We start from the raw sequence: 25,026 nt of genomic DNA, 5'->3' as shown, positions 1-25,026 counted from the left end.
GATTATTCGATGACCTTTTGATTTCAATGGCCTTCATTTACTTTCTCTTTTATTGGCATCCAGCTGAGGGGCCCAGGGCTATGAATGGAAAGGCTCAGGAAACCCTGGCTAGGACGTGGCTTCCCAGGATGATCACATTTCCCCCGAAACAAAGGTTGGGGGGCTGGGGAAGGCATCTGCCCGGAAAGGGTCGCTTACAGCGCCCAGGACAGGCACTATCCATGTCCCTCAAGGGAACAGATGAAAGACACCCAAGATGCGGGGAGAATGGTAAATGCAGGGACAATTTCTGTCATTGCCGAGAATGACAACAACCATGCATAACAGTGACATCTGCAAACGCAAGAGAACTGGACGGGGACACCAAGGCAACAGGACTACGGCGGTCACTTTCTGCCTTGTGTAAGCAGCAAAAATAACTTTTTATTTTTTTTTTAAAAAGACTTTTATCTGTTTACCAGACAGAGAGAGATCACAAGCAGGCAGAGAGGCAGGCAGAGAGAGAGAGGGGGGCTCCCTGCTGAGCAGAGAGCCCGATGCAGGACCCGACCCCAGGACCCTGGGATCATGACCCAAGCTAAAGGCAGAGGCTTAACCCACTGAGCCACCCAGGTGCCCAAGAATAACTTCTTAAAATACGATCCAAAACCCAGTACCAAACTTAGCCCCTCACCCGGTTGCCACAGCAAACTCCAAACCACCCAAAGCACTTATTATCCTGATAAAATGGGAGGAAGGGAGGGAGGGAAGGAATTCGTCCACTGTAAGACGGGAAAATGGATCCAGACTGGTGACTCACAAAAGGACAGAGGTGAAGACAAGGCAGGCCTGGCTGGGCAGCAGGGCAGTCTGTCCACCTCTGGCCTGGAGAAGGCGGCGGCCCCACGCACGGCCAGAAGTCACGGTGACTTCTCAAGGCCAGACGTTCCATGGGGCACATTAGACCCTCCTGACTTTTAAGTTACTATGTCTTGCCACCATTATTCTTCTAATTATTTCTTCCCCTTCTTCTCCTTCCCCTGCTGTTTTGGTTAATAAGCACAAACCTGTTCTGTACTGTGGAAAGTTCTCAGTAATTCTTTTCATTCTGTTTTCAGAAACCAAACATGTCCTCCCTCCCTGCCTAATTCTGCCTTCTGGTGGCCTTTCTCCTTCAAAGGCACTGGTCAGCAAGTGAAGGGGGCAGTCCCCAAAAGGACATGCTAGAGGAAAAAGGACATGGAGAAGAGATCTCAGGAGCCAAATCTGAAAGCAGACCTGTCTTGGGAAACAGAGACTTGGAGTTCAGATGGTCTGCCCAAAGCTGGAAGGCTTTGAGTGTTTTGATCACACAGCCAGGCCCCAAAGGAGGTTCCATCAGCTGGATCTTCAACAGAAGGGGATAATCTCGAAAAGAAACGGACCTCGTATTCTAGTGCTTCTCTTCAAACACAGTCAAGTCAGACTCAGAGCCAGGTGGGTACTTCAGCCATAAAGACCTAGAAGGATATTCCCAAACCTTCCTGTGTCTCCTTTGGTAATTTATTTGCACTCTATTTACTTGATACTCTAAAGCTGTCAAGGAGCATTTTTTAATGTTAACCCAGATGGCTCCCACCAGGGCAGTTCTGTCCCCCTGGGGCAATTGGAAATATATATGTCACTTGTCACGATGACGACAGGATTACCTTCAGCTAACGGGGAGAGAGAGAGAAGCTAAACACCCTGTAAGTCTCGGGACAGTCCCACAACGAAGAACGGTCCCTCCTGAAACGCCAACAGTGTCTTTATCAAAACCGCAGCAATCCATCCTTCGTGGCAGCTGGCTGAGCTCACAGGAAGAGGGATGCTGCAAGCCCATCGTCCTGAAAACCCTTCTCAGCACTCAGACGCTTACCGACCAGCCTGTTTCTGAGGACGTTCTCTTCCTGGTCATTTCACTCCCAAACCTTGATAGAGCAACACAGAACCTCTGAGACTGGCAAGGGGGTAGAGGACCAGGGGTTGCCACAGATGTTATGAGAACGTCTGGGTAACAGTTTTTGTGTCTGGAGTTCAATGAACAACCATTTCCAAGTTCACTCTGGGCAGGCAAGGCTTGGCTTTGCTTTGTTTTCATTTTTTTTGGTGCCTTCGAGCAGGGACCACCTATTCATAGCTCTTCCCTTCCCCTACAGCCAGCCCCTCGCACCTGAAAATCCCTCCAGACCAAAAAGCCTAACTGTGACTGAGAAGATTCAAGGGCCTAAAGAAGGCAACGAGATCGGGAAATCTGGCTGTTCCCCTACCAGGCTCAAAGCCCTTTCTACATGTTATTTCCCAAAGTCAGAAGTCATGTCCAAGTTCTGCATGTCGGGAAGATGGTTTCACAGAAGATCATCGCAGAAGATGATATCACAAAATTCTTCTGAAACGTACTTTGGAGACCTTGTCAAGATCACATACATTGGGATCCCACCCCCTTTTAAGGAAGTAATATCTACAGTAACAAAAGATCAAGAAAGATGCTAATTAGATAATGTTCCCAGATGAACCCCTCATGGAGTAGCTTCTCACTCATGACATTCAAAACCAGACTGGTGACAGGAGATTAAGTGCCCTTGGATAGAAACCATCCAGCACAAGAAAAATGGCCCCAAACGAGGAGGTCATCGGACACAGATGCTGCCCCTAGCACAAACCTAGTGAGGGAGGAGCGGGGAGGAAGCAAATGTAGAAAAGCAGGTTGGAGCCAGGTTTAGAAAGCCGTGTATAGCCAGCAAGAGCCACCCCCAGGCACGGGTGGGTGGGCAGGCAGGGGTGTGGGGGCCCTGCTTGGCTACCCGGTAGAAGAGCAGAACCACTAGCCAGGGAAACCTCTCTGTTTTCCTTCTGCAGGCTCAACAGGCCTGCCACACTGCTCTACAAAGAAGGTTCTAGAAACCAATGCTCCACTGATGTTAACAGACACACTGTTCAAAAAACAGGTAGGCAGGGAAGTGAGAGGCAATTTTTTTTTTAATGGGGGAGGGGTTGTTCAATAGTCAAATGACTTGGGGAAACAATAGCTTAAAAAAAAATGTCGGGGCACCTGGGTAGCTCAGTGGGTTAAGCCTCTGCCTTCGGCTCAGGTCATGAACCCGGAGTCCTGGGATCGAGCCCTGCCATCAGGCTCTCTGTTCAGCAGGGAGCCTGCTTCCTCCTCTCTCTCTGCCTATTTATGATCTCTCTCTATCAAATAAATAAATAAAATTTTTTTAAAAAATGTCTTTTTTTGCAGGATTTCTCAGTACCTTTGACACCCAAATGGGCCCTGTAAAATCCAAGAAGGGGAATGAAGGACATACCATCTCCCAAACATGTGACTAAGACATCCTTTCCCAGACACACATCTCAAGGGACTCATGTTCCCGAGGCTGAGAACACACTGACAAAACACAGCCTCGCTTGAGTGCCCCTAAGAGGTTGTATCTGACCACCCAGAAACTTGAACATATGTCCCTGCTGTTCAGTAGCTGAAAATGTTAAGAAAAAAGAGGGCCAGCTGAAATGACCAAGAGGGACCAGGGGTCATGGAAGAAGGATCTCTTACTGTTTTCTCGAAAATCAAAAACAACCCCCTCCCACCCGCCAACCAAAAAAAATGTTTTCTTACTGTTTCTTCAAAATTTGGCTATAAGCATAATGACTGCTTGAATGCAGAAGATTTTGAAACTTTAAGAAGTATTAACGAAAATCTTCAAAAGTGGTATCTTACCTGGTAGTTATGGACTTCAGGATTTGTTTTAGAGCTAAAGAAAAGAAGGGAAAACTGTAATGTAACAGGTTGTAAAGTGGCATTATCCTGATTTATTTAACAATCATCAACAAATCCAACACTGTTAGGAACTTTCCCGAACACCATTTCTTCTTCGGTTTATAATAGCTGTTTAAATGAGGCAACCAAACAGCAATGTCTTTTTGTCAATTTTGAGCTCACAGAAACACAAAGGCAATATCCCAGAATGCTTCTTGTGATGTTATGTTTCGGTGACATCACCGAATTTCAGCTCCCATCCCAGGTCTGCACTGCCATTGCTGGTTGGCCATCCAGAGCGTTCTCCAACCGCAGAGGGAGAGCTCAGCTGCCCATAAGCGCCTACCGCAGTGGGTCCCACTATCAACGGGGCTGTTGTGATCGGGCCACCGCTCTGGAACGCTCATTCCATAAAAGGTTCTGCATTGGGACCCTCCCATCTGTTACTATTTAACCCACACGGCAAGGCTATGAGGTCAATAACCGGTACCACCTCTTCTTACAGATAAAGGGAAGGTTGCCTAATAGCAGTGAGGAAACTTGCTCAGGGCCAGCCAGCTAGTCCGTGGCAGGGCCAGGGCTGGAAGGGAGAGCTGCTCCAGCCCAAAGCCCATGTGCTTTCCACAAAGCCAAGTGGGCTCCCTGAGGGTCTGAGAAAAGGTTCCGGGCTCCTCATGCATGAGTCTAGTTTGATGGACTCTGACATATAACTATTTTGGTTAAAAAACAAAAAAAACAAAAGAAAACAAAACCAAAAAAAAAAAAAAACAAAACAAAACAACAACAAACCACGTGTATCTGTATCTCTCTCTATATATTATATACTGGCCGAGAAGGCTGGCTTCACGTAAAACGCAGCCAACATGTTTTGTCCACAAGGTTGGCTGCTGCCAGGAAAACCACAAACGGCACCATCGCTGGGCCACAGTGCCAGGGTGGTGTCCCTGAAATCAAGGTTTATTGCTTCTCCGACAGTGAGAAACAGTTCATTGTTAGGAGTCTAGCTTGGGGTCTAAATGGCTCTGTGTTCCAGTTTTGCGAGAGGGCGGGTGCATAGAGCCAGGCTGCGGGCCAGGTTCACCTGCAGCCGGATCTCACTAGGAAGGGTAAGTGTTCGGCAAGGTGCTATTTTTCTGGTATCACCTCTGCAGCCCGGAGCACAATTTCATCCCTGGCTCCCACAGCAAACCTACTCACCCCGGGATCCCACAGGCTCTGAGGAGCAACTGAACAGCTGCAAACAGTGGTCATTAGCTCATTTGTTCCTAAAGGGTATATTTACTGTGTGTGTGTGTGTGTTTTTTTTCCAGTGGACAGTTTTTTTTAGTTTGTTTTGGTTCCCAATATATGTAATTTCCACTAGATGCTAAAAGGAAAAATATAATTTTATTAGGGAAAAACAAAACAATCACTTCCTTAGGAAGCAAAGGAAAGATATGTCATAACTCGGAAGCCCTTGAGAATTCAAAGCAAGACACGCTGACAGGTGCAGAAAGGTGTAGCGACTTTGGGCAGGCTGCCTGCCACGGGGATTCTAGTGACGGGCGGGCTTGCAGGTCTGCAAGGAAGCCATGAAGGGACCCCGCAACCTCCTCCCTCCCTTGGGGGGGGGCAGGGTGTGATGCCCAGCGGTTCAACAGGACCCTGGAGCCCTTCTCTAGGTACTGAGACGTGAACCCAGACACAAGAGTCAGCCACTTTTCCCCCAACTGTGGGTGGTGCTTCAAATCAGAGACAGAAGGCCGAGTTCCCAGCTGTGTGATACGGGGCTGGTCGTGTTCTCTAGCACCCTGGGCCCTGCCAGATGTCTTGGGGCTGCTTGGTGGGGAGGGGACAGATGAACAGGCAGGCACGGGCCTCCTCCTCCCTGCCTGGCTTCACCCAGAGCAGCTCTACTTTTGTCTGCACTCGACACTGGGCTCCCAGGTCAGCATTCTTTCAGGGGGCAGACAGCAGAGGCTAAGAAAGTGTAGACTGACACTGATCTAGTCCAACTTTCTTGTTTTCCTTGGAAAAAAAAGGAGGCCCAGGAGGAAGGCCCAAGGTCCCAGAGCTGGATGAAAGCAAGGCTGGGGGGCGAGGCGGGAGACCTCCTGGTCCCATGGCCTGCCTCCTCATCACCCACCAGGGCATGGGTTCCCACTTTCCTCCCCCACCAGGCCATGCCGGGCCCAGCCTCCTCTCCGGAACACGTGCCACAGTCAAGCTGTGCTCATCTCCAAGATCTCCCCAGCAGCCTGAGCCTTGTGCCTGGCAACACCCAGGAGCTAACGAAACTGGGCTCCCAGTGGCTGGACCTTGGACACCAGGACCCAAACAATTACAGCCTGTGACTCTCAGTCAGAGCCCACATGTGCAAACAGCTGTTTCTGAGAGCGAACAAGAGGTCCATGCAAAGTGGGATAGGGCTTCTCACCTGGGCCACACACCAGAATCACCTAGGAACTTTAAAAAAAAACCAGATGCCTGGGTCCCCCTCTCTGTGACGGATGCCATTAGCCTGGGGTGTGGCCCGGCGGAGGGGGAGCTTTCAAGGCTCACCAGGAGATTCCACATACAGCAAGGATCAAGAGCTCCTGTGCTGGGGAAGGGGCCGGCAAGTCTTGCCCCGAGGGCCGAGCCTGGCCCACCTGCATTTATGAGGAAAGTTTTATTGGAACACAGCTGTGCTCTTTCATTTACACGCCGTCCTCGGCACCTACGGCGGCTTTTGTGTGCCAGCGACAGAGCTGAGTCGTCGTGAAAGAGACAGCATGGCTTCCAAGGTCCGAAGTGTTGACTCTCTCTCTGGCCCTTTACGGGAAAAGCTGCTCGCACCTGGGCTGGAGTTTCCGCCTTGTGTTCTTCTGTCTCCACGACATTTGATAAAGGTGTTTAGTAAAGGGCTTCTACTTCGTATGTCTGTAAAGCCTGTGCATCACCGAGCAGATCCCACATGTGCTCTCGTGAAGCCTTTGCTTAAGAGCATGGCCTTTCTTTCCCGTCCCTGCCTACAGTGCCCTCCGCACAGTGCGCTGCACACCTTCCTCTCACCTTTATCGCCCACTGTTGTCATAAACAACGCCCAGAGCTATGCAAACAAAGCAGCTGTGTTTTAAAAAAGAAAAAAAAAAAACTGACTTGGAACATTCTATTGTGTACTTATTGAAAACCAGGAGGATGGTATAGCCAGGCAGAGAAAAATGGGGGAAAGATCATCGGGTGACTCACTCTGTGGTTTAACTGTATTAAGGAAAAAGTCAACATTGCAAATAAAGACAATAATTAGAAGAGCTGGACCCCAAAGTCTGGGGGAACTTACCAGAACTGAGCTGCTATCACCGGGTTGGTTGCTTTAAAGGAAAAACAAAAAGGCGTGTCATCTCAGAGAGCTGTATCACGGTTTACCACGCAATGACAATGATCAGGGTGGACAGCTCTGTGATTTCAGAGGGGTCCTGATCCCAGGAGGCAAAAATCTTCACCTTAGCTACTTCTCCCTTCTGGAGGAAAAAAGTCTCCTTTCCCCTGGGCCAAGCCCTTCAATTTACCCAGCGAATGCTGAGCACGTTCCCGGGGCCCGGTGCTCTCGGATACAGAGATCAGAGATGATTCTCACTGTCAAGGAGCTCACAGTCTTGACACAGAGACAGAGGTGCACAGAATCAAAGACAGCAAAAGAGGATGAGGAAGGTTGGACTACGAGCCTGACTGCACTGGGAAGCTCAGGACAGACTGGCTGGAGCAGGCAAGCACATCTGTGGAAGGGACCATGGACAGAGTTAGTGCCTTCATCTGGACTCCACTTGCTTTTTAAAGGATGCAGCGTGGAAAATCATTAACAGCTTCACAGAGATGCCAGAACTCAGCCTGGAGAAAATACCAATAAAACAAGAGGGAAAAGAGGGTAGACACTGGGAAGGAAAGTAGAATAGAATCAGAGAAGCTGTGGTCTGGAAGAGCCCCACAGCCACCCATAGGGTCAAGGGTCAAGTCAAAGGCAACTTCCTCCCTCTGCAGTGGCTATGGCAGGGGTCTTTCCCTTTGTGTCTGCACATGCCTCCAGGGCCTGGGAGCTCAGCACCGTCTTGAGATGGCTCTATCTTTGGACAACACCATAAGGAAGTTCATCCTTTTTTGGAATATCTTTGAACAATGTTGACCCAATGGACTGAAGCAGACATAAGCCTTGACAGGGAGGCAACACACCCCTCCTCCTCTCTTCAACGCATCACTTGTCACTCCCAGTTCCTGCAGTCAATCCCCTTCAACCATTGTCACCCTTCTCTGGGGACATCCCCCCATCCTCTCACCCTCTGGTCTTTCTTGAAGGTGAGGTCACATTTCCTGGGCTCTGGACATTCTGTCTTTATTAAAGCAGGCAAGAATGAATTTGGAGAGCTTCTGGCTACCATGGTATTGCACCATTGGTTCAAAAAGGCAGGAAACAGTGGGGAACACAAGGTTAGATTCTAGAACAGGGACAAGTATAGATGCGGGTCCCACAAAGGCTTGCTAAGTCCTGAGTTATATGAGAAAAACCTATGGAATGGCCACTAAGAGTAAGTGATATATTTATGTAGGAGAGGGCCTGGGGGGTTGGAGTACAAAGGCCATGCCATGGAAGAGCGCACAATTCAATGCTAAATTAAGTGTCCTGCAGGGAGGAATAATTAAGCACAGAAGGAGAGCTAGGAGGTGGGATGTGGAGGCCCGATTTAAACGAGCTGCTTGCTCATTCAATGACTTGCTCATTCAATGACTGGTCTCTGACTGGTCTCGTATTGGGCGTCTGGCCTCAGATAGGCATGAGGCCACAGTAGTAATGGACAGACAAGGCTTAGGGAGTTCTGGCAAGAGGGGGAGGGGCAGGCTAAATTCAAGGGCAGGGTGTATTCGGATGCACCGTGAGACCTGAGTCCGGGATTTAAAGTTCTGGATCTGCTCTTATAAGTGGACAGAATTCTGGTTAGCATGAGACTAATGTCCCCATTTGAAATTTTAAGATGGAGGAGAGAAGGGACTGTTTTCCCTCTACGACACAGGATCATTTTCCACGGACAAGAAACGTGGTAACCTATGATATTCCTAAGGTCCCGGGTCCAGCAGGAGCAAAGAGGCACAAGAAAAGAAGTAAGAAAAAGAGGGACAAGAAAACGAACACATCTAATGGGAAAAACTAAAGACAGTGGACAGGAAAAGTGGCCTGATTCTCCTCCAGAGAATCCTTCCCATTGGGATTTTGTTAAAAGCTTCAAAATGACAGAGCAGAACAGCAGACAGTTCCTTTAAGAATTGCTTTACCAAGCTCCTTGGGGCTTAACCCACTAAACTGTAAGGTAAAATTCCAGGCAGAATGAACAACACCCCACCTTTGAACGTTGAATGTCGCCGGGATGGATAGCGTTTACTAGGCTTCCGCTCGAAGGTGCTGGTTCTTCGTAACCTGGCGCCATGCGTGGCTTGATACTCTGTCCGCCCGCTGGAAGGTAAATATTTCACTGCATATATCAGAATATCAGTACATTATGCACATTTGGAAGCATGCTTCTATTTTCAAGATCTCCAATGTAAATTTCAACTTATCGTGAACTCCTTTGGTGAAGACACATACTAAATTTAGCCTTGCATTTGGAAATAAAACCTCTGCCAAACGCAGGCTGTATTATAGGGGCAGATATTTCCACCGAAAGACAAAAGCCTGCAATTTAGGTACCAGCCACTTGACTCCATAGACCGAGGAGGTCCAAGTACTCGGAACATCTGACTGAGCGAGGACAATGATTCACAAATAAAATGACCTTTCATAATACACATTATGTAGACATTCACCTCTTCTAAAACGCCGTAATCAATGACCAATTAAGTCCACCTTGGCCCTCCCTACTCTGCCAAGGGAAACAGGACTTCTTTCACCAAGGCTTTATGGGTTTCAACCACTGTGCGACCTCGCTGCCATTTCCAGGACGTGCGCTGTTTTATCTGAGCGGCTGTATCCCAGTATCTGAGCGGCTGTATCCCAGTATCTGAGCGGCTGTATCCCAGTCATGCTCGGCTGATGATTTCTCACACAGTAGGGGTCACTTGTCTCCTGCTCTAAGTGCCTCCAAGGGGCATCCTTGTCTCTGACCTTCCCTTCCTTCTTCAAGTCTCTTCAAGGAGCAGAAGGAGCCTGGCCTGGCCAAATCCTGGGGGAGTTTCCTCCCAGGATGGAAAAACCCACCTTGGCAGCCATCCCAACAGCCGCTTCCTTGCACAGTACATAAATCTGAGATGAGCATGTTTTTTGGCATATTCAAGAGTTCAAGGACATGCCATGTGTGGGTAGAGGTTATGAAACCAGGTGAAGTTTTGGAGTGTATAATGGTGGTTCTCAGATCTGTAAAAGAGCCTTGGAAACCAACCTTGGGGAGGTCATTTAAAATGAACATTCCCAGGCCTTACTCAAGAACGCATATGTGTGCGCACCCCATCAATTCTGATTACAAGGGTCTCGGATGAGTTCATAAATTCTCATTTTTAATAAGCCCCCAAGGAATTTTTATGTTATTTGAAAGACACGGTCTTACATTTATAAGTAAAAATATGTGGAAAATTGAATTCTTCATGTTTTCAGGTTCAGATATTTACTGAGCCCATCCTGGGTCACTTGCACACATGTGGACATCTGCTCTCATTCATTTTTTTTTTTAATATTTTACTTATTTGACAGAGAGAAATCACAACTAGGCAGAAAGGCAGGCAGAGAGACAGGAGGAAGCAGGGTCCCTGCGGAGCAGAGAGCCCGATGCGGGGCTCGATCCCAGGACCCTGGGATCATGACCTGAGCCGAAGGCAGAGGCTTTAACCCACTGAGCCACCCAGGCGCCCCTGCTCTCATTCTAATCATCACCAAATTTATTAATTTATTTAATTTAAATAATAATTTAATTTATTTATTTAATATTAATCTTGGGGCGCTGGAGTGGCTTGGTTGGTTGAGCATCCAACTCTTGACTTCGGCTCAGGCCATGATCTCATTGGTCATGAGATGGAGCCACTCTTGAGGGCTTCCTCTCTCTGTCCCTCCCCAAATAGCATACACATGTACTCTCCCTCCCAAATAACTTTTTTAAAAAATTCATTTAATATTACTCTTAATACCCACATGTGGCTAGTGTCTACTGCACATTTCTAGCTACGTGTCAGCGATTAACAATTTTGGTATTTGCCCCGTTTTATCCATGAGGACACAGAGGCTGAAAGAACTTCAGGGGGGCACCTGGATGGCTCAGTTGGTTAAGCAACTGTGGCTCAGATCATAATTCTGGGGTCCTGGGATGGATCAAGTCCTGCACTGGCTGCCTGCTCAGCCGGGAAGTCTGCTTCCGCCCTCTGCCCCCCCACCCCCATGCTCTCTGTCTCATTCTCTCTCTTTCAAATAAATATATAAAATCTTTAAAAGAGTTCAGGGACAGAAGGTCAGATCTCAAGAAAGAAGCAGGGATGTCCGACTCAAGCCTCCGGACACACACCCACTCGTTGCTCCGTTCAGGAGACACGCCCCCGCCCCCTGCTTCGGAAGGGGGTGTCCCTGTGGTGGAACCAGTGCCCACCTGAATCTGAAGCGAGACCCCAGCCGGATGAAGTCTGATCTGTTGGATTTGCTATTCCCCGGCGTGCGCAGGCGGAAGAAGGAGTGATGCTCCACGGCGCATTTCCAGAGGTGCTTGCAGGTCCGGGCGCTGTCCAGCCGGAACACGAACGTGTGCTCCTGCTCCCGGCCCTGCGAGAGGAAGCACACGGTGCCGCGATCGGTGCGCGCGCCCGTGACCTTGGCCGGGCAGGGTCTGCGGCGAGGGCGGAAGACCACCGGCAAGCCTTACCTGGTCATCGTCCTCCACCACCACCAGCGTCAATTTGCTCTTTTTAAAATCCATTTTGGTAATTTTAGGCCTGGTCAGAGAGAAAACATTTTAAAAGCACAATCGGCAGGAAGGCGATCTACACAAACAGCAGTTTCCTTTCTAGTTTTTTAAGCTTTGATTTGCTCAAGGAATCATTCATTCATTCAAGTAATTTATTTACCCAGAACTCTCACGGCCACTGCCAAACACCCGTGTAGGCGAGAGTACAGTGTGTTTTTAAAGCATATCTGGGTGTTGCCAATATCCCTCAATGATCATCCATCAACATAGAATTCCACCACAAAATAGGAAAAGACATTTTTAATATTAGACAAAACTAAATTACCAAAAGAATAAGCCTATTTTGTTAGCTCCTTCAAAGATTAATATGCCTGTCGGGGTCAGTCCAAGAGAATATTCACAGCCATCTCTTCCCTACAAATAAACGAAGTGACAATCGGTACAGGGTTCTAACAGGTCGTCACAGAGCAGAATGCAAAACAGTTTCCTCGCCACATTACTTTGCCGGCACACTGTTCACACGTGGCCCAGTTGCAGCGCACCCCGAGAGACCCCAAGACTTAACCCACACGGTTCTTACCCTGACAACGTGCATGTCTACCCCATACATTTCCAGCCACTTCGCTTTATTCAGATAGGACAGCTCCGCCTGGGCAGGGCTCTTTCCCCTTAGAAAAACCAACGGAAACACATGTAAACTGTGGCTCGTAACCGCCCCTCCACGGGATTCTGAGGGGCACAGCCACACTGGGATGCTCGGCAGCGATTAGAAGAACAAGGGACACCAATCTGGGTGAACAGGAAAAGGCCTCCACGGACAGACTGCTCTCTGACTAGAAAGATGACAGACAGCAGCGCTTATAATGTAAGCATGGAAGGCGACAATTTTTGTGCGTGGACGTGGCTGTGTAAAAAGGTAAAAAGGCCAGAGAGCTGCACCACTGGCTGCAGAGAAGACGGTGGGGGGGGGGGGGGCGCGTGCGGGGCGTGACACCGCGATGCCACAGCCACACCTTCCTCTGCTGTTCTGACCTGGTACGACAGTGGGCTAGCGTCACCCTCCAGTTTCAAAAAAAAGGTCATGAGGCCCCTTTGAAGGACGGAGGGACAGGAAGAAACTAGGCTCCGTTTCTGAGTCCAAGACTGACTCAGAGGAGGCGGAGTCTGGGAAGGTGGTCTGGGAGGGCAAAAAGGCACGAAACTGTCTGCCTAGAGAGACCCCGGGGAGGAGGAGGGAAGAGGCAAGACGTCAACGACAAGGCTGGATCTAGCTGTGGCATCACATGTCCTGAAATATGACGCTGTACACATGGTCTCAAATACAGGTGTCCCTGTAGGGTGTCTAAAGGGTTTATTCTAGAAGATTCAGGCCACGGACAGAGACCCAGGTGTGGAGGAAGACACTGAGGCAGAGCCTCCATGCTCTCTCTAGGAGGCCAGGTGAGCAGCGGTGCCCTCCGCAGGAACAAGCCAATCAGGACTAGGCTCTGTAATTCAGAGAGCAGCGGGAGTGTGGTTCTGTCCCGCCTGTGTAACTCAGTATCTCAGGAAAGACAGGTGTCGTGGTGGATGAGGGGGCTTTGGAAACATGGGACTGAGAGCCACGGGCGATAAGTGAAAAGCTGGAGCTGCAGTTTTATAGTCCTCAACCAGAGCAACTGTGCTGCCATATCCCAGTCCGACACACGCTTACAGATCATGAAAGAAACGCATGAGAATGCGAGATGGTACCTGCACTCTTTCCATCTCTGGAAGATATCAAATTCCATCGCTTCTGTCTGATTTGGAATGAACCGAAACTCAGACACAAGCTCTGGCGTGTGTTCTGGAAGCTCGCACTCCCCCAGCTCCGCTGCGAGGTTCATAAAAGGGAAAAAAAACAAAAAAAACAAAACAGGAGACGGTGAACGCTTTCGGTGATTGCTGCAACCAGGTCCAGAGGCAGTTTGCACAATTGTAATAAAGCTCAGGTACCCCCACGTGGAGGACCCCCCCTCCTTTCAGGAGGGCTGAACTCCCCCCTGGTACCCATACGTAAATCCAGAATCCCGGAGAATCATCCTCGTGTCCTCCCCGCTGGTCAAAACACCATTATCTCAGTTATGACTGTGTCTCTCTCTCGCCTGCTTCTCACTACCCGAGGAGGCCCAGATTACGTTTCCCTCATGAGGTGGTAGAGCCCAGATCTGCAATAAAAGGCAACTGCAGGGAACGAGGACCTGCTCGGAAAAAGCCGTTTGGACAGACTCTCGTGAAGGGTGGGTCTGAGCAGCACTCCCGAGCCTGCAGTGCTGGAGAGGACCAATCAAGCATTCCGCACATGTAGAATCTGGGGGAAAATAAGCTGGGAGGGAGAGGGGAGGAGGGCGGAGGGGAGGAGGGAGGGAGGGGTGACAAGGCTGCAGGAGCCACTGCGGCAAGTCAGCCAGAACCAGGAGGGCGACGGGAGCGCAGACGAGGAACAGCCACGTGAGCAGTCCCAGCCGAAAGCCCGGGGCACCCTGCACACTAGTAGCTCTTGCCAAGTCCCCCACAGAATGGAGGGCCCGAGGACACAAGAGGACCCAGGCCTCCAAGACATGAATGAGAAAATCCGCTCTCCCCAGCCCGGACCCCACCCCTGCAGCTCAGGGGGCAGAGCCCAGGATGGAAAGGAATCTTCCAGCGGTTTCTCTAATGTCCTGCTACTATGCACAGTGTCCGCATCACCCAGAAGTTTGCTTCTAATACCCAGTCTCAGGCTCCAGTCCAGAACTACTGACGCCAAAGCTGACTTTTCACCAGAAGCCCAGGTGATAGGCTCACAGGTTACTTTGGAAAGCATGGATCTGCATCGCTGGCCTTTGAACGTGCGTGTGCGTCAGGATCACCCAGAGGGCTCGCTAAAACACACATTGTTTTTTTAAGATTTTTGTTTATTTATTTGACAGACAGAGATTCCAAGCAGGCGGAGAGGCAGGCAGAGAGAGAAGGAGGGGAAGCGGGCTCCCTGATAAGCAGAGAGCCGGACGTGCGGCTCAATCCCAGGACCCTGGGATCATGACCCGAGCCAAAGGCAAAGGTTTTAACCCACTAAGCCACCCAGGCGCCCCTAAAACACACATCGTTGAACCCCATCTGCCAAGATTCTGATGCCACGGGGCTGGAGGAGGCCTGAGAATGTGCATTTCTAGCAAGTCCCCAGGTTATGCCGATGCAGCTGACCAGGACACACACCTTGAGAAGCCCGGCTCAACACAACAGATCCCACCAACTGACAAGTCAGCACACGGTCATACTGTCTGAACCCCTCCAGTCACAGCCCTCACTAAGTCCCCAGTAGCCTTTCCAATCTGAGAGCCCACTTTTTCAGAGGGACCCAATGGACTTGCAGAAGGGCCGAGCCTTTTCTGTCCACACAGATGCAGGACTACGAAGCTCAGAGGAGACGTGGGAGGGCTGTATGAGACACTGCCTGACACGGGGAGGGGACCTGGTGAACATCTCCTCACCTGACCGAGGCCCTTCATTTGCAACTCTGAGTGGACAGCCCCCTGACATCACCAGGGTGGTCTGGAGGCAGGGTGTGCAGCTATGCGGTACCTCAAGCAAAGTTACAAATGAAGATTCTGCTCTGGAAATACGCACCCAGCGAAGGGGAGGGCTGGGCTCCCAAGGCTACTGCCGACCTCTGACCAAGCGCTCACCCTGAAACTAGGGGGCTGGTGGGGCTAGCGGGGCAGTGTGGGCAGAGCTCCCTTTCCTATGGACCATGCTTCCCCTGCACCCACGGGCCGAAGGGGGGCAACAGAGCCCTGGGTTGAGTGATGTCTCAGCAACACCACTAACATCATCAAGCACCCGCAGGAAGAAGCCAGACAATGGTAAGGTTTTCCTGAGACCGGGCAAGGGGGCCAGGGTCCCTCCTCACTGTTGCTGGACGAGAAGCAGCATGAGTAACACCTAGTACACGTGCGCTGAGACAGCACGCCTGCCTTCCGAGAATCTGCCGGCCAAACAACACTCACTGTCTGTGAGCTCTGCAGTCAGGGTCGCGGCTGTGGGGAGTGCGGCGGAGAGGGGTGGTGGGGTGGGGGCGAGTGGGGGTGGGGTAGGGTGGAAACAGCTCTGACACAGGAGGGCCCGAATCCCCCCTCTACCGCCTACTATCTCTGTGCCACCCGGGCAAGCCACTTAACTGCTCGCCATTTCTGATGCCCCGTCTGTAAAAATGGGAACTGCTGCGAGGACAAAAGATCATGGGACACACCGCCAAAGACCGCCTCATTCCCCCCACTCTTTCTTTCTGCCTGAATTAACTTTCTTTTTTTTTTTTTTAAGCTTTTATTTATTTATTTGTCAGAGAGAGAGAAAGGGAGAACACAAGCAGGGAGAGTGGCCGAGAGAGAGGGAAAGAGAGAGAGAGGCAGGCTCCCCGCTGAGCAAGGAGACTGATGCTGGACTTGATCCCAGGACCCTGAGATCATGACCTGAGCCGAAGGCAGACGCTTAACTGACTGAGCCACTCAGATGTCCCAGTAACTTTCAAAACTACCATCAACTTAGTCCCCAAAAGAGCTCAGGGCCACTAAGTCAGCCCCTCCAGAGCACCATCCATTCAAGGACAACCACAGCCAAGACATGTCTGCAAGGCTCAAGCAAGGGAGGAAAACACACCCTCCATTTTATGCAAAGCCAGACAAGCTCCAGTAACCTTGATGACCTGAGGCAGACTGGCTCCACAGGGTGGAACTGGAAAGCAGGCTGTGGCACCTCCCAACGGGATGTGGGGAAAAGAGGCCTCAGAGGGAAACGTAACAAGACCTCCCCGACTTGTGTGTCTAAGCCTTCAGCCTTCTTCATTCGTACGGGACACAATGACTGTATCTTAAATGACACTAGGTTGTGGTTCCAACTCAAATGGGTCATTTCCCCGAGAAAGGCTCACAGACAGCTGACCTCATTCACGTCTGCCCCAGCTCTGGAGCGCGGCAAGTGGTCACCAGAGCTGGACTTCGAGAGTGTGACGATGACTTCATCCCAGGGCGGGAAGTGAGGGAGAGTGGAGGGCGGGGAAGATGAGAATGTATGTGCTTGGCGCACTCATGGTTCCGGACCCGTGGAGTGATGGCCCCGGGTCGGACAGGGATGTGACGTCATCCTGTTAACCACACTCTGACATCTACTGCTGAGCCACCAACTCTGACGGCAGAAACTCCTGAAGACGCAGAAACTCTAGCGTGGATACTACTTGGCCAGCTGGTGAAATTATACCTGGCCAAGATGGAGAGCAGATTGCCATGTCCCCCAAGCACTAAAGTCCTTATAGCTCTCACCATAAGGACTGTTGTATCAGGAAAATGTGGACACGAAGCACTTAGCATTGTATTTGGCACAGACATTCACAGAGGACAATATTGTCATCTCTATCATCCACGCTTTCAGACCTCAGGGGCAAGCTCCCCCTTCAGCCACAGTCTTTGAAGGGCCGCTCCCACTTCATTCGACTCCTTCTATATTTACTGAGCACCTGCTATATGCGAGCCCCCATTAGCAAACAAGAATTAAAGTGACTAAGGAATAGTAGTGTCAGGTAAGGGGAGTATCCTGCAGTCATTGAACACCGTCTTTATGGCAAAAAATGTACACTAAAAATACCAAGTAGAAAATCATACAAAAAATTATATATGACTTATCAGAGTTACATTTTAAAAACTGCACCCAGCTCACAGACACTCTTGATTGTCTGTGAATGGCAGGGTGTTGGGTTCCTTCCTTCTTTCTACTTGTCTACTGTGCTGCTGTCCTGATAGTCTATAATAGATGTGTACTGATTTTATAATTTGAAGATGTAGATCAATTCTAAAAATTGGCAAATACAAAAGCTGGAAGCCAAATCTTATGATGGTATTCAAAATTAATTAGTAATACGCATACATACATCATAATTCATTATGATGCCGATAAACTCACTGGTAAATGAATCCACAACATATGTCTATCTGATATACTGATAAAATTCCTTATGTGCAGTTACACGTTTGTATCCTCTTAATTAATGCTGGAGACCTTAGCAAGGGTTTCTTGTCCATTTTAAACGAAACCCACCAGTGCCTAATATGAACAGCCAACATTGGCAACCATGCAGGCAAACCTTCCATCTAACTCCCACTGCTAAGCAGATGACTCCTTGTCAATGCTTCTGGCCTGACCTCTCTGATGTAGCCAGATGTGAACACTCAAGAAGCTACTGAGGGTCCCCCTGGCACCTCTCAGCCAAGAGGCCCTTCACAGGAGCCAACTGTTCTGACCATTCACTGTTCCCATCACCCGCCACAGATCTCATGACCAGGTCCTTCTCTTGCACCAATAATTTTTTTTGTTTTTTGTTTTTTTTTTGGTGGGGGGTGTGCGCATGCATGCGTGTGCCCCCTGCCTTGCTCAGTTCCTTTTATTACAGCAATGCCTTTTAACTGCAGCCCCAGCCCTGGTCTTACTCCAGTCCCTCCTCCCCATCACAGACGGTGTGCTCTTTCTAAACGCACACCTGACCAGGCCTGCCTCCCTCTTAAGAGCCTTCAGGGGCCTGCTGCTGACAGCATGAAAGTCATGCTCTCTAAACAGGTTCTTGAACTTCCGGGTTCTTGAACTTCCACCCTCTGACACCACGCGACCGCTAATGCCTCTCTGCACTTTCCTACTTTGTGTCTTGAGTCCTTTGTGCATCCTCATCCACTCATCCCCACGAAGGGCCTTTGCCTTCCAAGCCCCCTGCAAAAACTATGCTTCCTCTCTGTGGTTCTGCCATGTCCTCACGGGACCGCAAGCTACTTGGAAATGGAGGCCGTACTGTATCCAATGATACCCCAAAGCAGAGAACTGAGCCTGGTACATGGGATCATCAATCGCTGAAACAAGAGCGTAACATTAAAATGCTAATTACCACCAAAGAAGAATGTACCTTGTAGACAGAGAGCAGCTAATTCCACAGCCGTTTCATAGGGGCATTTCAATCTTGGGGGAAAAAAAGAGAGGGAGAGGAAATTAATTCTGTATATGAACTTTAATACTCGTAAACCATACAAAATATCATTAAAGTCATTTTTCAAAATGTAGTGATATTTAGATAATGATTTTTCCCAGCGGCTTCTATTTTTGCTGCCCACATTAAACAATGCAAACAAGCTGACTTCCGCTACCTATTTCCCAAAGTCGGTCTCACCGTCTAGCAAAACCACCCAACCCTGGTATAGTCTCTATCCACCCTGCGGGCAATTTTACTGAATTTGGCAAGAATGGGGGAAGTTTGGGAAATGGAGTGAACAGCCTTCCCTTTGCCTTATGATTCTGAAACTTACTTGATCTAGTACATATCACAGCCTTTTCAAGCTGTCTTATGTCTTTCTTGAAACCAGGTCATAATGTTAAAAATAAGCAGACAGACACACTAACACCGCCAGGACAGCTGGGCACACTCAAGCATTCTCGTAAGTAGAAGGGAGGCAGACCCGCGGAGGGGAATTACTACACCTCCAATCATTGATCTCATTCACACTTCAAATTACAAACTGAGTCAGAAAAATAATAATGACATCCATTGGTATAGCACTTAAGCCTTTCACATGTACGGCCAAATGCGGTCAATGCACAGAGTTTATAAGCCCCGAAGACGGGTGCTCCCAGGGCTCCCCCATCCCCCACTTTAGAGATGAGGAACTGAGCGTTCACGTGTCTTGCTCAAGGCCATCCAGCTGGAAGGAGGCAGTGCTGGGGACCAGGGCACCACTGTGTACATCAGGTAAATCAGGCCAAAGTACATGGAAACTGCAAAGTACCATAAAAATGCAAGATGTCGCCATTAATATTTTTCCAAGTGGAAGACAATTACTAAAGATAAGAGGCCTTTCGTATGAGGAGCAGAGAGGGAGAGAGAGAGAAATACACACACACTCGTAATACACACACCAAAGATTTGTAGTGCATGACTGAAAGAGGCAAATGTATACACTGTACAATCTACTTGTTCCACGGTATATATCGCATCAAGGTTTCTACAGTGTATGTTCGATGCAGAGCCTGCAAATTCGGACATCACTTTTTGAATTTCCTTCTGAGTGTGTTCAAAATCAAGATAGGCTCTTTTCAGCATCAGGGATTGCTTTTTGAGATTCATACGGCCTTCGTTTCCCGTGGAATACAAAATGGTCAGTATGTATGCAGAGAAGTAACACAACTGTAAGGGCTAGGACCATTGGAATTTCCCATCCTTAAAATGAATCCTGCAGGCGAGACCAACCACATGGGTACCAAACCTCCTTGTGCTCACCAATCATTGTCGCCAGAGGCCTGGTATTGAAAAACTATTTTTAAGAGGGGAAAAGGAAATGAGGCGAGATGTCAAAACTTCCTGTCAGAGTCAGAGCATCACCTGTTTCGTGGCTGAAATGCAGATGGTGATGAATGAGACTTCTGACTGCCCAAATGCTTGTAAGTGTATACATACTAATAATGTATCTTGCTTGCAAATACGACAAAAGCCATTATGAATGGGGCAGTGATGTGATCAGGGAGAGAATTATTCCCAAATGCACATCACTTAAGATCTTAAATGCTCTTGGAAATGCTTCAAGCCATAGAGTCATCATTTAGAACAAGATGACAATGACAGGGATACAAGTGTCAGACTCACTTTACAATGCCTGGTGTACTTGTTTTGAATTTTGAAAAGGGAACAAGGGTAGAAGAATTAAAACAACAACAACAGCGATTTAGAAATCTACTACGATCTATCCTGCTTTAAGGGTGAGAACAAAAACATACTTACTTTCCTGAAAGAATGTCATGCCTGAGTTGTAAAACAAACAGGTACCTGATAAACATACACAAAAGTCAACAGAGGGTCCCTCTTTCCCAGCCGTTTCCAATCCCCAACTGCCCATCACAAATCCCACCCTCGACACAGCCCACGATTCCGCATTGTAAAAAGGAGTCCAAATCAAATGAGAACTTTTGGTGGAAGCATCTCCTCTTGAGTCTCCAGGTAAGGCCTCCCAGAACCTAGCTAGGCAGGTGAGCGCGTGTATAGGATTTGCAAGATACTCAGAGGATGAAACATGGAACACGGCACAGTCCAGTGACGACCTGGGCAGCACCGGAGGTGCTCGAGAAGAGGAGAGCTCACATACAGGCATGCGCGTGTCCAATCAGACAGACAGGGCGGAGTCCCCGGAAGTGGCCCTCAGCCAGTCCCACCAGCACATTCCGGGAAGGGTGCAGCTGCTTGTATCAGAAAGTTTATAGCTGCCAGTAGTTAGCAACTGCTTGAGGCTTTTTTCCTGATGCAGGTTAACTGCAGACTCTGTCTTTCAAAAAATAATTTCGTGTACACACACACACACACCCCAAAAATCCCGGATTTGGGCTGCAGGGGGTTATGGGGTAACGAAAAATGGGGAGAGTAAAGCAGCAAATAACACAAGTGGAGTTCACCTAAGTAAAAAAAAAAAAAAAAAAAAATTAAGTGTCTTGGCTTAACTAAGTGGTTTTTTTTTTAAACCGGGAGGATGTGGGCATCAGAACCACTTATAGTGCTTTGTAAAAGCCAAAGCTACCCACGCTCTGCCCCATACCTATGGAATCAGTCTTACATGCAAGAGTGGTCCCCAGGAATCTGATTTGCTCAAAAGCGTCCTAGGTGTTTCTGATTCACACAACCCTGGTTAAGAATCACCGGCTTTGATGATGGCTAGAAGCAGCATGTTTTGTAAAGGACTCTGAAGAGGAACTCGAGAATAATTTGTTTGAACTTGGAAAACAATGCAGACAGTCACTCTCTGTTGGAATGGATCTAGGAGCATGTGGGTGACCCAGAAATCAAAGGATGGGGGAGCTGAAGGTTCTAGTACATTCCAGAACGTTCCTGCTTCCGACAGCTGCTTTGCCACCATTGAGCTGAGTACTTACATCAAAGAGAACACAGGGCTGACATGGCCAGAACTTCCAATTTCTACAGGAAAACCTAGCTACGGAAAGCCAGTAGGCCTCTCCAGGGTGGAGAATGAGGACAAGCAGTCTTTAAAAGTATTCCTTGGGGGGTCATCTCCAGGCTAATGGCCACCACCATGAGCTGACATGTCACCACTACGTCAATCACACAAATGACAAAGAGGGACATCTAAAGCAGCGGAAGGCTGGGTAGAGAGTCTTGCTGCCAGAAGGGTAAGTGGAGGGAAATTCCATACTTAAAATGTTTTTAAAGTCTCTTTTGCTTCAACACTGTTTCTGAAGTCTAAGAGACAGGCATAGGCGGGCACAGCTCAAAAGAAATCCAGCGGGGCTGAAAGATAACATGAAGGGGTTCCAACAACTTTGATATCGGAGCAATCGAGGGAACACTGTGCAGCCCCTTAAAAAAATAAGATGGCAATCTGGGACTAAGAAATGCTCTTCACCAACACCTGGTTTTCCCTTGGTAAGGCGACCAAAAGGGAAGCCTTTTTGTACCTAGACGAAAACAAAGTACCCTAGAACGACTCACCAGTTTACACACAGCCCAACAAAACAGAAATGTGACAAGAAAATAAAATCTTTTAACTCTGATTCGCTAAGAAAAAGTTCAAATTAAGCAAAGGGCAGATTTTCAACAGAACACAGACAAGCACAGGGAGAGTACGAATAAGTCTTGCTCGGAACTGAAAGCCCATAGACAGAGGAGGAGGCAGACCCACAACACAGGGAACCCCTAAGTTGCAAGGCAAGTGTTCCAGGAAAGAGGGGAACCTCGTCCTGCATGTTGTCCTACCTTGTAAACTCTTCACGAAGGTTGTTTGGTTCCGAAGAGTAATATTTAACTCGAAAGTGCAACGCATAAGAAGGTCCAACTGAACATATGGAGATGGAAGGTTGAAGACGTTTTCCCCCGGTTTTGAAGATCAGAGAACGGATAAAAGAAAAAACACGTTAAATCTAGTTGTACACTCACCGTTACACCGGGGAGGGCGCAATGGGGCAGAGAAAGCTAGTGAGTTCGTGTCAATCCTCCAGTCTGGAAAACTAAAATGTGCTTCCGCGCTGACAGGGACGGCGCAGCGAGTAACTCCTTCTGGAATAAACCCTAACCATCTAGATGGATTACTAAGAGCTGACATTTTACGTTCACCCAATTGCCAAGATATTCCAAACATACTGACTTCTTACAATGAAATGGGCTAAAGGAAACGGACACATACACATCAAGAGTTCTGTAACCTAAAAATACGGTGGGGACATCGGAAAGTACTACATGTTTTAAAATGACCCACACATACACAACCCTGAAGACAAGGGCTTGCCACGCCTGTTAAATCGGAGAGTTGTACCGGACTGTCAGAACGCCAGCCTTCCCATCCTCTAATAACTCATTAGCAAATGAGTGTAATAGGCATAAAGTCATGCTTCTGAAGAGCATATGAATCAGTTCTCACTGGCAAGGGTGCCTGATTTCAAAGGAGAGCATAGTCTGTTTTTTAATATCTACCAAAAACCCTTATCCAAATATTAAACTCTAACATTTGGCCAGCCTTAAGAAATGAGAACTCGTCCACTTAAAACGGAATCTATTTTAAAACGCTCCCAAGTCCTGAGGAAAACACAATACCTCAAAACATTGGCAAAGGAGTTTTACTCCCTGATCAAAGAAAGAAGTGAGTACGCTAAATTCTGCTTACTTACTTTTCATCTGCTTTTTTATGGGTTTGGAATGATCCAGCCAGTGCTGAAAGAGAGAAAAGGTTTCTTTAGGAAAAGTTCATCAGCGAGACGACACAGCCCGCATTTACCCTCCTCTATCAACTTCAGTCATTCTACCCATGAAACCAGGGATCAGACCAGATCAGGGTTCTCAGGCTGGGGATCAGCAAGCTGTGTGGGATGGTTATTAAAAGGAAAAAAAAAAAAAAATCTATGCTTAGGTACAATACATTTTTTCATGCGAGCGTTAACTTTTCAAAGAGGCACCTAAAAGAACTTTAAACCTTTTAACTAATTGATCCGTGGAGGCCCTTTCTGGTCAGTGGAGTGTCGACCGGCTTTTCCTTCTAAATTTCTCGAGATACACTCCATTTTCTCCCAAGTCGCCATTAGCCCAGGAAAGACTACCAGCCACACTGCCGGGAGCCTCTGACCACACGTGGGTCTTGAAGCTCTGTCGGTGTAAATGCTAAAATTAGAAAACCCAAATTCATGACCCCTTTATTCTTTTGCCTGGAAAAGGACCCCCAAGGAAGCTGGGAAGACAGGCAGAGATTTATTTGCTGGAGATAATTTTGCTCTGGTCAATGAGGACATTTCAACTTCCCGTCATTTTCATCAGAAAGAACACCTGCGTCCCAGAAACCCCAGCAAGTCATAAAACCATTTCCCTCGTATGCAAATTCCTCTATCATGTCTAAGTGGTTGATACTGTGCTATCCTGAGGAGCCTCAGCAGCTTAACTCCCAGGGAAAACAGTACTTAGGACCCTTACTCTGGGAGCCCCTCCAAGCGATCCCAAGCCCTGGAGGGCAGGGACGTGAGCTTTTAATCCTTCTTCCCAGGTCTCCTGCCAGGCACAGAGCATGGCACCTGCCAGACCCCTATCAGATTCTTGAGAAATAAATACAGGCTTGAGATATATAGATATATATATATATATGTATATATATATATATATATATATATTTTTTTTTTTTTTTTTTTTTTTTTAAGGAGGCAAAGAGGAACTGGCCACGTACTGAAACATGCCTGTGACGGTAACGTCTGGAGCGACCCAGCCAGAGTGGGTCTCTCCCCAGCTCCTGGGAACCAGAGGCAGGTTAGGGACTGTATTCCTGTCTCAGGAGCAATCTTGGCTCTGCACATTCTAATCACAAGGGAGGGTGGGACTGAAGGAGTGCGGCATACTCTACCCCTCACCACAGAGCCCATTGTGACTGTGTGGGAGGAGGGGAACAAGGAAACACAAGAACAAACAGGTGACTTAGAACACAATCCGCTGTGAGCGGTACGAGGGGAGGATGTGGGCTTCTGCCATCTCCGCCCTCCGGCTCAGCAACCGCGTGATGAGGGAAGATCCGCGTGCGGCAGGATGGGGCAAGTGCAGGCTGCTTGCTCTTGCCGTTAATAGCGATGAATTGGAAATGACCTAAATGTCTATCAACAAAGGAGGAGCCAAAAAAATGGCTCGTCCGTGTGGTGAAACACTCTTCAGTCTTTCAAACTGATGCGACCTCTTTATCCACATGGCAAGAGACCCACAGCTCAACACCTGATGAAAAGGAAAAAAAAAAACAAAACCCAGGACCCCATTTATATAAAATTATGATTTTCTATCAAGATATGTCCAGAAGGATTTAAAGACAGGGATGTGGGGCTGTGGGTGCTGTTTACTTT

At 48.4% G+C, this 25,026-nt stretch overlaps 1 protein-coding gene across 5 annotated transcripts in view; it reads right to left on the bottom strand.

Moving 5' to 3' along the window:
- Positions 1–25,026, bottom strand: part of EPB41L4B (erythrocyte membrane protein band 4.1 like 4B) — a 123,726-nt gene that overhangs the window by 54,453 nt on the left and 44,247 nt on the right. For all 5 annotated transcript variants that reach the window (XM_046021784.1, XM_046021786.1, XM_046021785.1 and 2 more), the window contains exons 3-14: positions 23,329–23,371; positions 22,421–22,499; positions 20,444–20,488; positions 18,581–18,633; positions 13,372–13,492; positions 12,221–12,308; positions 11,966–12,054; positions 11,599–11,668; positions 11,329–11,498; positions 9,106–9,215; positions 7,056–7,086; positions 3,716–3,749 (exon numbers count right to left, since the gene is read on the bottom strand). In XM_046021784.1, coding sequence (XP_045877740.1) covers positions 3,716–3,749; positions 7,056–7,086; positions 9,106–9,215; positions 11,329–11,498; positions 11,599–11,668; positions 11,966–12,054; positions 12,221–12,308; positions 13,372–13,492; positions 18,581–18,633; positions 20,444–20,488; positions 22,421–22,499; positions 23,329–23,371 — 933 coding nt within the window. The remainder of the gene's footprint in view (positions 1–3,715; positions 3,750–7,055; positions 7,087–9,105; positions 9,216–11,328; positions 11,499–11,598; positions 11,669–11,965; positions 12,055–12,220; positions 12,309–13,371; positions 13,493–18,580; positions 18,634–20,443; positions 20,489–22,420; positions 22,500–23,328; positions 23,372–25,026) is intronic.

The sequence above is a fragment of the Meles meles genome, chromosome 11 (assembly GCF_922984935.1).
Source record: "Meles meles chromosome 11, mMelMel3.1 paternal haplotype, whole genome shotgun sequence".
In the NCBI taxonomy this organism is placed as follows: domain Eukaryota; kingdom Metazoa; phylum Chordata; class Mammalia; order Carnivora; family Mustelidae; genus Meles; species Meles meles.
The sequence above is the reverse complement of the archived record's forward strand: the minus strand, read 5'-3'. Positions and strand labels throughout refer to the sequence as shown.